This window comes from Vigna umbellata, chromosome 8 (assembly GCF_029865625.1).
Source record: "Vigna umbellata cultivar VRB3 chromosome 8, Vumbellata_1.0, whole genome shotgun sequence".
Taxonomy (NCBI): Eukaryota; Viridiplantae; Streptophyta; class Magnoliopsida; order Fabales; family Fabaceae; genus Vigna; species Vigna umbellata.
Window position 1 is genome coordinate 33,350,412 of NC_142172.1, and position 16,344 is coordinate 33,366,755.

The 16,344-nt window shown below is 29.6% G+C and overlaps 1 protein-coding gene and 1 pseudogene across 1 annotated transcript; one reads left to right on the top strand and one right to left on the bottom strand.

Annotated features, from left to right (window-relative positions):
• Positions 1-208: 208 nt before the first annotated feature.
• Positions 209-846, top strand: LOC148194517 (nuclear transcription factor Y subunit B-4 pseudogene; annotated as a pseudogene).
• A 12,052-nt stretch (positions 847-12,898) lies between these two features.
• On the bottom strand, positions 12,899-15,164 carry LOC148194518 (uncharacterized). Its single transcript, XM_088097825.1, has 3 exons — positions 15,032-15,164; positions 14,586-14,652; positions 12,899-13,326 (listed from the first exon to the last, which is right to left on the bottom strand). The coding sequence occupies exons 1-3, from the start codon at positions 15,137-15,139 to the stop codon at positions 13,103-13,105; spliced, it is 399 nt and encodes a 132-aa protein (XP_087953951.1). The 5' UTR covers positions 15,140-15,164; the 3' UTR covers positions 12,899-13,102.
• Positions 15,165-16,344: the final 1,180 nt, after the last annotated feature.

Below are 16,344 nucleotides of genomic sequence, written 5' to 3' on the forward strand. Positions count from 1 at the left end.
TCCTTTAATATATGTTGCGGTACAAAAAACATACCAGCATTTTCACATGTGACATTTGTATCGTGTTTCACAAATTGGCTTGAGTCACACAAACATGTATAAACAGATAATCTATTTAAAAGAATCAAAGTTTTTGTTCATACATAGATCAAAATCTAAAGTGTGCACTGTATCTATCTATCTAGCTATCTATCTGATTTTATAGGAAATGGATCAGGAGGAACAAGATAAAGCTTTGCCCATTGCAAATGTGGGTAGAATCATGAAGCAAAATCTTCCTCCAAGTGCAAAGATCTCCAAGGAAGGAAAACAACTAATGCAAGAGTGTGTTACAGAGTTCATAAGTTTTGTGACTGGTGAGGCATCTGACAAGTGTCACAAGGAGAATCGCAAGACCGTTAATGGGGATGACATCTGTTGGGCTCTAAGTTCCTTAGGGTTTGACAACTATGCTGAGGCCATAGCAAGGTACTTGCATAAATACAGGCAAGCAGAAAGGGAGAAAATCCAAAAAACAACAAAAAATATGAAGGATCAGCAACAAAATCTCTCAACCAAACTCAACTCATCCTTGCTCCACCACCACCACCATCACTCTCTAGGGTTACTCATGACAAGCTTCAAAACCCTCCCACCACAGATCAATCGTAGTTTCTGTGTTTTTCTCAAGATCGACCAAGGATCACGACAACAACCCTTCTAATTTTGTTCAATATTGTGAGGTAATTTTGCAACTGCACATCTGCTCAAATAAGAGGACTTCCCTTTCTACCTTCTTTAAACACTCTATCACTACTGTATTCAGCTTCTGTAATGTTGTATATTAATTATATGGGTATTGGTTAAGTTAAGAATAGTAGCTCTAAATTTTCTACGATAATCATTAATAAAAGTGATCTGATTTAGCATGTGTTGGGCAAGGCCCGTTTGCAGAAGTTTTTTACTTCCAAATGAAATCTTGGGCTGATTATTATTATTTGCCATGAGGTTATTATGAACAGTAGATTTCTTACATTCAATAACTATGGATTCAAGCTCAAGGGGAATTTTTTGTCAAATATATAGGGTTGATGAATTTAGGTTCTATAGTTAGATCCAGCTTTATGTACGTTCCTGGTTATTTGTTAATTATACCAGTTAACATTTTCATCATTTGAAAATCTATGTTTTACCAGTGATCTTATATGAACACAAAGGATTAATTAATAATGAGTTTTGGACCAACCAATAATAGAATCTGGTAATGGTAATGGTAACTAGCATCTAACATATTCTCCAAACTTTGCTAGGTTTTGAAATGGATTCAAAGGACAAGTACGTATACTCAATTCATAAATGAAATTCTTCTTATCATTTTTTTAGCATTTTGCACTTCAAAACTTCACTTTCTAGTTAATGAATTAATCGACTTCAGTCCATATCATCTGCTGCAGAATTAATTACAACCTTCCCGGCCGGTGATTGATGTTAATTTATTTAGAACATTGTTTACACAGAACATATTTAGTAGTTCAGTTTGGAGGCTTTGAGCAGTTATTTAACCATAGCAAAATCCAACATTTCCTTTCTACGTCTGCAATATGAAGTGAATGAACGAAGTTTATCAGTTCAACTAGATATGCTTGTGATTGATCCCCAACTTCTCCTTAACTGATATTACACATCATGAATTGTTAAATAGACTATATAGTATTGCCACTACAAGAATTTAACCGCAGGAGAACCACAAGTTTGTAACCCAAATAATGCAAGAAAAACTTAGGCAGTAACAGTAAAAAGGCTATGTATAAAATAATCCAAGACATACATGTACTAGGTTTTGATTTTCTAACCCTAGAACCGGGACCACTATCTCGTTGCTTTACATGTGCATAATTAACCGTGAAAATCGAATCATATCTCAGGCATGCCTGCATTCTTCTATATTTCAAATGAACAGTTAGGACATTCTCCCATTAAAGTTGACAGCAAATTCCTTCTCATTTTAACTTCTGTCAGAATTAGGGTTTCAGCAATGGCCTGAGATTTTCACCCAAGCGTTTGGGACCACTTCTCAACTACTTTACCTTATTGGATGAAACTCCCTCTCTCTCTCTCTCTCTCTCTCTCTCTCTCTCTCTCTCTCTATATAATATATATATATATATATATATATATATATATATATATTTCCTCTCTGTGCACACACACAACACACACACAAAATAAACTTCACCACTGAGAGAAACATGTTTCCCGTCTGAGAAAGGCAAAACTAACAGTAGAGGGAGATCGTGGTTTTAACTTTTTACAATGGGCATTTTATATTAATGGCTAAAAACCGCAAAACCAAAGAGATTACAGAGCAGTTTAGAATTAATATTGTGAAGGTTCAGAAACCGCAAAACTTTTTGGACTATCCATACGAATGCAATGATGTAGTTGACCATATTACTTTGAAAAGAGCAAATAATCTCTAAGACTACGTATACATACCACCGGGTGCTGGAGCAGTAAGATATGGGTTGATTTCTTGATAGAATAACTGCATACATTAAAATTTGTAACCGGTTATGAATGAGGGAATGATTTGCACAATTGAACACTTTGAAATGAACAGTGTTCCCATGGGCTCCGACCACGAAATTGCGGCATCGAGATCCATAACCTTGCTGCATAGCATTCCTTTTGAGGGAGTGGGGACTGACACTTATCAACCATTATGGCAAACACCGTCAGATGTGCCTTTTTTTCAGGATCATGGGGGTTGTGTAGTCCATATAAGTTGCAGAGCCTCAACAACACAAAACCTTAACCAATAATATTTATATATATAACAAATTTAATTGCCGCGAAGCTCATTTTCAAAATGTTAATATTCCACGGATTTTAATGAATGCCTTTGGCAGTGCTACCACCACTGATCCATGCAGGAACTCTGAAAGTCATATTGTTAAAAAGCTTTAACATCGTTGGAAATATATATGAATCTGAAGTTATGAATTCTTATGGTTACTTCACCAGAACTTGTTAATTAGTTCTTCACCAAAATTTCAAGCTGAAAGCTTCTGTAATGTTCGAATTATATGCTTTAAGAAGAGATCAATGAGCTATCAGTATATTCATCACTGATATGGTATTTCAAGCATGGAAATGTCCTTCTCTTCCTATTATCTATCGTATATGAGAAAAACGAATTGTTGACGAGTCTATTTTCACGCTATGATAATTGTTCATGTGCTGTTAATTGGATTTTTATCATGAACAGTCAGTTCTCTGTTTACTTCGTGGAACAACCGGCTAGAATCCATGCGAAACTGAAATTCATCAACCATTTTTCAACCCTTCTCTTTGAAAATCTAAGAGTTCTGACATCAGAGCTACCAGTGTGATCATTGTCTAAAAGTTCAGTACTATTTGCACAACGATATGAATTCATTTACATAGCAAGTTTTAATTAGGCACGCTGGTGAGATCTGAAAAAAATAGGTTTAATTATATCTTAAGCTTTGATGTAAAGACGTTGTTCTTTGTTTTTATTTTGAATCATATGAGAAAAGCAGCATCTTTCAGTTGCTATCTTGACATTAACTTGTATCTGTCAGTGTTGGAGGCTTAACATCTAACCTTTTCGCAAACAGCAAATTAACTCTTGCAACAATCAAAGTTATGCTACTCACAAAACCTTAAGGTTCAGTCTGATTAAAAAAAAAGAAAGAAAATCATTTCCAAAAGAAGTTAACTCTAAAACAACTAACTATACTGCAGAAAGATAGATGAAAATCTTATCATGAGAAAGAAACTATATTTTGTATTAACTCAAACAATATACTAACTAAAAATCAAATCAAATCAAATGCCTCCTTCCATCAAGATATAGAACTCGAATTGTATATAACCAAATGTTACATCAAATATAATTTCATCATTTAATATATCCTCAAAATAGGAAGTTGAATTGCATTAATCCAAGACAAACAACTCAGGCCGAGACCACCGTATTTAGAAAAACATGAATATCAGGGTTTAATAATCGAAAAAGGGGACTAGCAGAAAATCAATGATATGAACACAGAAAATAACAAAGATTCAGAACTGCTGATCTCTTCAGCAACTACTGATACCATTTACTCTTTAAGCCAACTGTGAAGATAAATCTCCATACAGGGAGGACAATCTCCAAGTGTGAAGAAGAACTGTGCACATTTGTCAATAAAAAACCTAATTTTAGTAATCTTGATTTCTGGTTTTCTTCAGCAAATCTTCATGCGCCCGGTTTTCATCAAATTTTATGTGCTGAGAATCATCGGATTCTAATTAGATTTGGGTTTCGCAAAGACATTTGAGCACTGAAACTGTGCAATGATCGAAGAAGATTAAATAAGATGAAAAATGAGATCTAGTTAAGCCTCTTCCGAAGGTAACTATCCAGTTAAAGTTAAACGAAGAGATTCCTGACAGTAAGATAAGATTAAATGTAATAAAAGGAAAATACATAATTATATAAGTTCAAAATAATGAATAAGAAATTTCAATATATATATATATATATATATATATAATATATATATATATATATATATATATATATATATTATATATAATAAATAAAAGTAGGGATAAAGAAAGATTGGACACACTGGTGCAAAAATAATACTTTTTATGTAAGGTGATTTGGGTCAAATTATGCTGCTTTTGAAAACCACGTGGTTAGTAACAATGTACAAATGAAATATTTCACCTAGGTTATCATTTAATATAAAAAATATATATATATTTTATGTATGTTTAGATCATTAACAAACTTAGAAAGATATTTTTTTTCAATGTCTGATTGAAGTATCAATCAATTTATAAAAACCTTTTTTTTTTATGTTAGACCAAGTTTTACCCTATGTATAAAGAAAATACAAGATATTTTTTAGTCTTTTAATCCAAGAACCGAGTAAAAGTTACATTTTATAGAAGTTCTTGAAATAACCAAGAAAAAGGTTTTTTTTTTAAAATAATTTATTTGTCATGTTTTTAATCTTATGGATATATTATTGATAAAACTTTTATGTTACTAAATAAATTTGTTATTTCGATGTAAGAAATAGCATGTGTGACATTTGATAAGGAAATTTAGGATATTTGAGTACGGATAGAAGATAATACAACATTGTACACGGTAAAATTTATATATATATATATATATATAATATATATATATATATATATATATATATGTGTGTGTGTGTGTGTGTGTGTTTAAAACCTTTTTGAAAAATAAAGACTTTACTAATTGCATAATATTTATTGTAAAAGGTATTGTTAAGGTATCAATAAGGACAAAAGTAGCTAGTAAGGGTAGTATCAATTAACTACATGTTTATTTTGTCATGAGAAAGAAGAAAAATGTAGCCATCTATTATCTCATAGCTCACATCACTACCTAAAGAAATTGAATGAAAAAGGAAATATGGTTTGGAGGGTATTATGGATATCAATCATCTCAAGTATATGGAAGCAAAGAAACCAGATGATCTTTAAGCAAAGAGAGATAGATGTCAAGGAAGTATTTTGTATGGCCAAATTAAAAGTTAGGAATTGGTTAAGATACAATTAAAAGTTAGGGATTGATTAAGACACAAATTTTATTGCATGACATTATCCTACTTAGACTAGTACCAATGTTGGAGTGTATAAAAACACAGAAATAGTCATGAATATGGTACATAATCAAATTAGGAAATAACTATGCACAATGTAGAAGAACCATGATTAAGGTTGATGGGAAATTGTATTTGATGATTGTATAAAGATAGTGAGAGTAACACTGGCAATAATATGCACCACTATAACTATCATGAAATGAAATATGAAGTTGCATAGCAATACTAGTATAGGGGCAATATACAAGTGGGTGAATGCATGTATAGTATTTTCTTTTTTTATTTGGCAATAGCAAGACATGAAGACATGAGTAGGACAAAACTGAAGCAAGCTTATGATGCTATAGGTGTTCTTTTAAGAAAACTTACTTGTAATGTTTTGGGTAACATATATTGGGTTGGGACCTAATATAAATATAAATGGTTGATTTAGCTAATATATATATATATAGGAAGGATTTTCTTCATTTGTACAAGTGATTACGAAGTGTTTGTTTCTGTCATCATGTGTGCATGTCACATAACAAAACCAGTGTTATTGTAATTTGAAATATAAAAATTTCTATAATGATTCTTAAGTTTCACTATGTAAAGTCTAAAAAGTCTAGAAAGCTTTTAGTAATGAAAGATGTAGAAAATTATATGATGGAACTATAATTAAATAAACTCTTAGAAGAAAATCTAGATATTTCCATTAGAATTTTTAAATAATACTTTTTGTATTTGATATTTTCAAGTAAGGTAATTTGAGTTATCTTTCTTACTTCTTTTCATTATAGAATTTTTGTCAGATCATACTACTTTCACACCCAGTAATTTTTTACACCCAACTTACGATCATTATTTTATCTTATTTTTTATTTTTATTTTTATAAATAGAAGCTCTGGAGATCCCCTTCAATCGTTATAGGTTGAACTTATAGTTGTGCGTTTAACTAATGGCTTTTATCTTTAATATTGCCTTACTCGTATTATAAAGAGAATGTATATGTAATTTCAAAATATTTGTTAGTAAACTCATATAGTGTAGAGAAATAATCAAATAATACTATAAAAAAATGTAACATTTTGCAAAATTGTGTAAGATTAAGTTAGATTTATTAAGATACCAAATACATTAAGAATGTATTCTAATTAAATCTATTTTGACAATCAACATGAAAAGCTGATTGTGGGAATTCAGTTAAACATTCTTATTTAGAGATAGGATAGAGATTAATTAAAATAGCATTATTTATGTGAAATTATAATAGGTAATACCCATTAGATGTAAGATTTTTTCTTCCTTCACCCTCAGATTTCTTCATGCATCTTAATGGGTGTTAGAAAAATCTAAATTAGTATTTACTTGTGAGGATAAACTTTTGAGAGAGAGTGCATGGATGATTTTGAAAAGATTTAAGAGTAAAGTGTATTGTTTTTTTGAAAAGATTTAAAAGTGATTAAAAGTGAATTTAAAATTAAAATTACTGAAAGTTTATAAAAGATTCGACTAATGTGATAGGTTAAAAAAAATTAAGAGATAGAAAATAGAAATTATCAAATTGTTCTAATAATATAAACTGATATTTACGAGTAATATAAAAAAATTCACTTGTAACAAAGCATGTTGGGAGAAAATGGTAAAAGTGCATAAAATAACCACAAATCCTCTCTAATAAATAAGATGGAATTTGGTGAATCTTACAAATTTATCGTTGACCTCTCACGCAAATCACTACCTATGAACACGAGAATCATTTTATTTTTGTCTTCGCTAGTATGCAACTACAATAAAATCTTCTCAAACAAACAAATTACAATGTAAAATATATTTCTGAATTTAAAAATATATTTTTAATTATATTGTCTGAAATACATTTATGAATTTATCAATCCAAATTATATTTTAAATTATGTAATAAACAACGTTCCTATGAATCATTTAAAATTTGTCAGTTGAAAGAAAATAAGAGTGATGAAAAAAAGAGGTAAAAAGTAAAGGTGTAAATTCATTTTCTGAGAATTTAAAGTGTTAAAAAATTCCAACCAAGTTAGATTGTATGTATTTTGGATGGACAACCCAAATAAAAGTGAAATTGGACCAATTTTATCTTAATTAGCTTAATTCTAATAGCGTTAGGCTACTTATTAAAAGAATAAAAATTAACTAAAAATTATAAAATAAGGAATAAAAGTATAACATCTCAATTAAATAACATAATAGTATTAAAACAAAACATTTCATTATAATATTTAAAAAATAGATATTCCAAATAATATAAAATATTAATACAATCATCTAAAAATAAGATTATAATAATATAACATATAAACATCTTTAGCTTATTTTTCTGCTAATTGCAAAAAGAAAAAAAACAACACACCATATTACCAACAAACGGTTAACTTTTTGACAAATATTTCAAATCATTGTAAAGTAGTAAAATAGAAGTTTAAGTATATTTTTTCAAAGGATTGGTGTTTGTTTGACTAATTATGATTATTTATTAATTTTAACTGTAATTAAGATCTTTTATTTATTCAATTCAAGAGAAAAAGCATATAAAACTACTAAAATTAAAGTTAAAATGATTCGGTAAAAACTTCACTAGGGATGAATTTCATGAACTAGATTTTATGCAAATAATATATCTCTAACAAACTCAAACATTCACATACTAGTCCTAATTTCTTAGAGGCAAGTTCTAAATCTTTATGTCAAAACAATAATCCCTTAGCTATTTTAATATAAGATTTGCATTAAGATAAGATGTCTAGAATGAACAAGAGATTAAGTTTGTTCCTAGAACCAAACCTCTTAATTGTTCTATTTATTTCAAAGTTCGAACACATTTTCCAATTATTAGATACTATCAAATAACATAATATTTCATCATGCACATGAATAATAAAGATAAATATATGAATAACGTAAGAGATTATTTTACATAGGAAAAATTACAAAGAGCGTGAGTATATTACATTCAATCCCAATGAAATAGAAGTTTAGCTACTCTTATGCAGCTAGAACACAAAAGTTGGATGAAATTGATGGAATGAACACAGGAAATTGGAGTCTTTTTGCCCAAAAAGTGTCTGTTTTGTCTATAGTCTTGTTTGTGTTCCCACATTAAGAACTCCCTTTTTTCCTTTAACTCTCGACATTTTTAACCACTTCAGAAATTATCTTCTCGTTGGGTGAGTAAATACTCTCGTTGGGCAAGAGTTAACTTTTGTTTCATATCCAACTGCTCTATCTCTTTGAGCAAGACAAAATTCTCGTTAAGCATGTGTTTGGCATATTCTGTAGGCGAGATATTGAGTGGTTGAGCGAAAAGGTCCTGGCAAGAAACTTTCTAATCTTCTCCAATCTTCCATTTCCTACACAATAAAACTAAGAAAGATAATCATATCAAACTAAAAGGAAAACATAAAAATCATACACCTTTCCATAAGAATAACACAACATATGAATGAAGACAAATAATAGGTTCAAATAAGTATGAATAATAAGTATGTATCACACTTATCACAAACACATGAGAGTAAGCTAATTTCAAAAGAAACATCATATATCAATTAAACATGGTGTATCAATAAACAAAGTAATCCAACCAACTATAAACATATAGCACACAATTAAAGACACTTATAACTCAATTTATCCGAATACATACATTGATATCCAACTCTGACAAGTTATGCACTTGTAATGACCTCTACAGCTCTATAGAGCCATTATCAATGGATTTCACCCTACTACACATAAGGTTAATCTTTCTCCCGTCATAGACCCCGAGAAAGCCCTTAAAATATGACCTTCTGTAATTCTCACTGGATAACTCCTTCTACTATATATGGGTTTGAAGGGTTATTGGAGTGTAGAGTGTCAGGATAACCTCAGTACTGAATCCCTACATCAATACATACATTAAAGAAACGTATCGCAAAAGGATTTCCTCCTTTGAAACTGAAAGAGAACTATCTTTTGATTTAATACAAGAAGAACTTGAGGGTGGACCTTTGCAATTCAAAAGACTTAAAGACATGAAGATCATGGATTGAAACACAATTATAGAATAAATTTTAAGCAATTAAAACATCTATAATATCTTTTAATTTTGTAAGTTTGTTGGGCGATCTGCCTATCTCGTTGGGTGAGAATGTCAAGTAGTCGTTGGGTGAGAGAAGTGTTTCGTTGGGCAAACATTACATTTCTATTTTGAATTTTCAAGTTACTTTTGGGCTTGATGTCTTTGAAATTTCTTTTAGGGTTTTTTAGGTGGCTTAAACATTTATGCCTATATATAGGAGCACCAAATACATTGTAGACACCTTGAATGGTCATAATATGAAAATTAGCTTTTCTTTAAGAGAGAATTCTTTTGGTTCTTAGATTAGAACTCTAGTTCTTATCGAAGATTGAATTCTTTGTGATAAATCTTGCTTGACTTATCAATTTGTTAGATTGTGGTTTCTCCAACTCTGATTCTTATCAAAGATGACAATCTTTATGTCAAATCTTCATTGACTTATCAATCTATTAGATTGTGGCATCTTCAACTCTATTTTATTCCGCATTTGATTTATTTTTCTTTGTGCCTCTTGAAGATTTAAATTCAGAAGCGATAGTACTCTTTTAAAGATCTAGCGTATCATCTGGTATCTAGAGCAAGGCGTATCACCTGGTATTAAAGCAAGGTTTGTGGTTTGATTTCCTCTTTTATCTTATTTTTTTGTCATATAAAGAAAACCCAAAAAAAAATTGAATGTTTGTGTTTTATGCTTTGTTTTAAAATTTTGTTAAAAGTACTATCTTGTATTTTTTTCACTCAAAATCCCCTAACGCTTGACAAAGAACTCGAGTAACTTAAACAAAGAGTGACAAATCAATTTTAAACAATGAACCAAACAAAACTAAACCAAACAAAATTTCAAAGTTGAATGTTTGTGTTTTATGCTTTGTTTTGAAATTTTTGACAAATCAATTTTAAACAATGCTTTGTCCAGTAACCCTTGACAATGCCTTGGTGTCCATAATTGTAAAGCTGAATGGCAAACTTGCTAGTCTTAGAAGGGAACACAATTCTGTTAGAAAATCATTGTCAAGGGATAGGACAAGTACTTTAAATGGGAATAAAACTCATCAATATCCTAATTGGAACGCAAATCTCATGACTAATGAAGACCTCAAAAACTACATTCAGTACTTTAAAAGGAAGGAAGAAAGGACGTTGCAAAAACTTGGAATGTTGATAAAAGAAAATAGAGAAAAAAAAAGGAACAAGAAGAAAGAGGAAAAAGAATAGAGAGAGAAAGAAAGAAAAGAGAGTAAAGCAGGAACACGAAAAGAACGAGAGGAGAAAAAAAATAAAGAGGAACAAGAAGAGAAAGAGAGGAGTAAGAAAAGAAAGAAAAGAAAGAAAACGAGGAAGAAGGAAAAAAAGAGAGGAAAAAAGAGAAAAGAAGTAGCAAACAAATAACAACATCTTAACTTCTCATTAGAAAAACATACTAACTTATCTTTTTTTTTAATGTCTAGGAAAGACTTGGTCGTTAAGGAGAAATGACAACAACAATAGAAAAAGAAAAGGATGATATTGCCTAAAAACAACTTGTTTATCAAGGAGCCATAAGATCAACAATGGAAAAAAAAATAAAGGAGATGTCAAAAAAGGAAGACACAAACATGAAAATATATGCACTTGACTTAGCTTGTTTGTCCATCCCAAAAAAACAGGTTATACCATTATAATACTAATAAGCAAAGACTCTTATTAAATACTCTAAAGGCACATGCAAGCAGAGGAAGCTTACATGCAAGGAGAAAATATATTTTAACCTAGAAAACGAAAAGAATAAAAGGACAACTTAATCTATCAGAGATTATGACCGGCTATCCTTTATAACTCAATACTCAATCACAAAGATGGTTTCTGATTATCAAACAAATATGATAGAAAATCATAAATTTGAAAAAAAGACATAAAATTCTAGAGAAATATTTATAAAAAGATAGTGATTTTATATAAAATGAATTCCATTTATTAAAAATCTATATAACATTTTATTATTAAAATACTATATAGTGTTCTCTTTTTATAAAAACTCTTTTTAATAAATTTATATTTTTAACTTTTTTATTATTAAAAAAATTATATAAATTAAATTTCAAGTTATATTTATGAAAAAAAAATTCCTCATTATAATTTAAAATATTTTTCATTTCTTAGTAAAACAAATTAATATTTTATTAAAATAAAAAAAATGTAATTCAAACAATAATTAATAATTATAACACTAAATCAATAATCCAGAAAAGTTTAACACAAACAATAACCTAAAAATCTTAAATAAATTGTGCCGAAAATATAAGTGGACATTAGAATTAGAATTTTGTTTTAAGAGGAAATATATTGCCAAATATAAATTTCATCTTGATAAATTATTTCGAAATATTAATATAAATAGCTTAAAAGTTATTAAAAGAATTATCTTAATAAACACATGTGAAATTACTTTATCAAAATTTCATATATAATGTAGATGAAATGTTTTATAAGCCTTACTTGTAGGTTATAAAATATGTACTGGAAACCAAATCAATTTCTCTTGAATTTCTATTTTTTTCTTGAGCAATTTCAAAATATCCATGGATATGCTTCTCCTATAGCCTCAATGAAGGAGAATTGGTAGCTGGAATTCGTTTACACCTTGAGGGAAGGAAATATATGTATTTATTTTCTTCTAAAACTTGAACTGGAATGCTATCTTTGAGGCAGCAACTTCGGATAATGTAATTTTGTTTGCAGGTTTATTTAGCTTTTGACTGATTTATCTCATGTATCAAAACACAGGTATTGATTAAATTTTCATTTAAAATCTAATTAGTTTCAAAACTTTGTTTCCAAAACAAGTATTTGAAAAATAAAAAGCTAAGAGCTGGGAGAGATTTTATCACCTTCCACTGTTATATTGCTTCTATACTTCAATTGCACTCTTCTTTTTTGCATCCCGATCCACGAACTGTTTGAATAATCTTGCGCCTCCAATTCTGTTCAGTAAGCACTACTTGACATTGACCACGTTACACTAATCACTCCCATAAATGAATGCTTCATTGATACAAGAGAATTGTACGATAATTCAGATCCTGAGAGTAAAGAATAATACTAGATTTTAAGTTCAGACAAACTTCAGCAGCCTTTTAAGTTCAGTCTTAGTCAACTACAGCTTCGAAAAAGAAACGAAAAGTAATTAACTCAAACATGCACACTGAAACCTATCCATCAAGCCTTCATTGACTGCATCAATAATTAGATATTATTCCTTCAGTATTCTTTTGTACATGATACTCTTAATTTCCCAAATCATTGGTTAATTTACGGAGTCTGTACTCAGCTTACCAAGAGCAGAACAGCCACTAACATATTTGATAAAAATGAAGCAAAATCAACCCTTATCTAAAAGAAGTAAAAAAAAATGGATCAATTCATTTGATTAATTACAGCTTCCACAAATCCCCACCCATCATCAGCATCAGGTCCCACCCAATATCCAGATATAACTATTTCAGTACAATAACCTACACCCAAATTATATGAATAAGTTTCATGTAGAAATCTTGTCCATGACATCAAGCAGCGAAGACAGCTTCCTTTCAAGGATAGTGTAAGTTTATTCGAACTGCTAGATCCGACAATTTTTTGAGCTGCATAGTATACAAAGTCAGATTAAAATGAATATTTGAGAACACAAACATGATAAAAATTTTCAAAAACACTCCCAAAACAATTATCATATAACCTCCAAAAGTTGGCTATGTTTGTATTCTAAGTTGAAGTTCAAGCTATCACAGGTATGTATGATAAACACCCGTGGTTATGTGGGTGTATGTAGTGTGGCTAACATTTGCCCAACATCATAAAATTATTCAGATTCCAATTTTGCTTTCTAATTTCTCATATTCATCACAGCATCTAGCCATGGACGTTTCTGATAAACAAATAAAATCCTAGTGGATGGGGGTAGCAGAGGACAACATAGACCTAGAAGAGAAAATTAACCCCGCCAAGAATGGACCCATGATAACTATGAAATCTGAAATAAATTCATGTCCAAGGAAGCCAAGACATTATCACTTTTACTATACAATTAAAAATCCAAAAAAAAAAAAAAATAGACAAAATTATGTACCGGAATGCTGCTTAGAAAACTTCAATATTGTATGTTTCACATAATCTAAGTATATCTAAATTTCACATAATCTAAGTAAAGCTAAACCATGTATATATAATACGCCGGTTTCAAAATCTAAGATGTCTGTTTGTCCATTACTTCGCCTTTTAAGAGTGAGGAAGAATGGCAGAATGAGATAGGTCCTCTTTTAATTCACAAAATTTGGCTTTTCTATTTAACCTCTTATTTTATAAATCTTCTTCCTCACTGATGATCCACCTTCACAAAAAGTAGCAACTAAGATGCAGATTCAAAACTCTAATCCAACCCAACCATCAAATGGCTGTAATAATTCCACCACAAAAGCGAACAGTTCACTTCCAATAAGATAGATGGATTAGATTCATTTTTGTATATTTTTGTATTAGTGTCAGTATCCATACTACACAGAGCATGACTCAACAAAAAGATTGCATACTTTACAAGTTTAAAGCAGACATATTTAATAATTATCAATGAAACATTACAATTTCTATTCTGCCAAATACTGAAAGATCCTGACAGTGAGTTTTAGGTAATAAATAAATAAATAACTACTAAGCGAGCCTGAGAATACTGGAGTTACACAGCGAAGAAGGAAGACCCCATCCCCAAACTCTGGTGTGTAAAGAATTAAAATCAAACTCCCAAAGTTATCAAACATTATGAAGTAAAATATAGTAAAGAGTTCTATCGATCAAGCTATTAACGGAGAAGCACACGGTTAATAAATGAGAGGTAGAAAAGAAAAACCTGTACGAATTGTTACTTTGCTTAGAAGTCTATCCAGAGCAAAATTTAGTTGATGTTGATGCACACCCTGATAGTAAATCATCAAAAGTAACCACATTTCATTCAACGTGAATATACAAAGAGAGAAGATAATTAGAAAAAAACAGGATCACAGAAACAAAGCAAGTTGCGTAGCATAGAGTTGTCAAGCAAGTAGAATTGTCAATTTTATACACAAAAATACAGAATTACAAATTGAACTGTTCATCCATTTTGAGATTTAATTAGCATCAGTACACCAAAATGAAAAGGAAAAGAATCACGAAAAGTAAAAAAAAAAAAAATCACTAGTGGAAGAAGCGAACGACAGTGTATGCTTTGGTACATTGTGGAATGAAGTTTAACGAAATTTATGAAAGCTAGGGTCATTTTCTGTTATGTGGAAAGTAGAAAAGGTGAAGAATTGCCTCATTGAGGGGTGAAGCGCACAAAGGAAGGGTGAAGGTGGAGGAGGCTAAGCACGCCATTTTTATTTTCAAGGCTTCCACTTCGGACCTGCGGGAACCTTCGACCATCTAACATTTGCTCAAGAGAGAAGCATCCATTCTGATTAGGCCCATGGACATGTAGGCTTGGCATGCTAGATACCGCTACTAGTTTTTTCTTCCTGCACCTCCCTTTTTTCTCTTCCTTTTCCAATAAAACAATTCATCTCCAAAATACCTTTCATTAAAATCTATAAACTCACACTGAGTTTTAATGAAGAGTAATTTGCTTTCTTCGTGAGTCTCCTTGAGGTGTTAAAAGATGTAAATTGTTTTTGAAAATATAATTTTAGTCCTAAAATCTAAAATATATTTATAAATTAAAAAATATATCTCAGATTATATAATCTTGTAAATATCTAAATCTGAAAATGTATTTCAGATATTTAAATTACACAATTCAAAATGTATTTTTAAATTTGAAAATTATTATAGAATTTTGAATTTTAAAATTTAAAATACATTCCTACATTGTAGACGGAATATTCTGAAATGTATTCCAAATCGAAAATGCATTTTTCTATTTTAAACTGTATAATTTAAAAATATTTTAAATTGTATATTATTTAAAAATATTTGTAAATTGTATATTATTTAAAAATATTTGTAAATTGTATTATTTAAAAATATTTTTAAATTGTATAATTTAAAATACGTTTTTGAATTTTTAATTATACAAATTTGAAATACAGTTTTCAATTCTCGATTATAAAATTTAAATACATATTTGAATTTTTAAATTGTACAGTTAAAAATATATTTTCAAATTACTCAATTCAAAATAATTACAACCGATAGATAGATAATTTAGATTTCCTCAACACCTGTGAAAATGCCGAAGAAAGTACTGGTGCTGAAATATATTACACTCATATAATTAATTAAGAGAAAAATGATAATTTTATATATAAATTTTTTACATTTGACACTATTCTATTTTACTTTTTACTCTTTTTTTAAAAAAAAAAAAAAAATTTTATGAATATTTTACTCCTATTTTTATTACTATTCTATTTTACTTTTTTACTCATAATTGGAACAGGCTATTTTATTTTATTTTTCATGTTTTTCCTTTTATTGTCAAAAATATTCCTTTTTTGAAATTAATTTCAAAACATTATTTCGAAAATAAATAAATGTGCCAGATATAGAAATGTATAGAATAATTCCAGAAACTAATTTTGAAACTGTAAAAAATTTCGGAATGGGAGTCATATGCTGGTAAATTGGAAAAC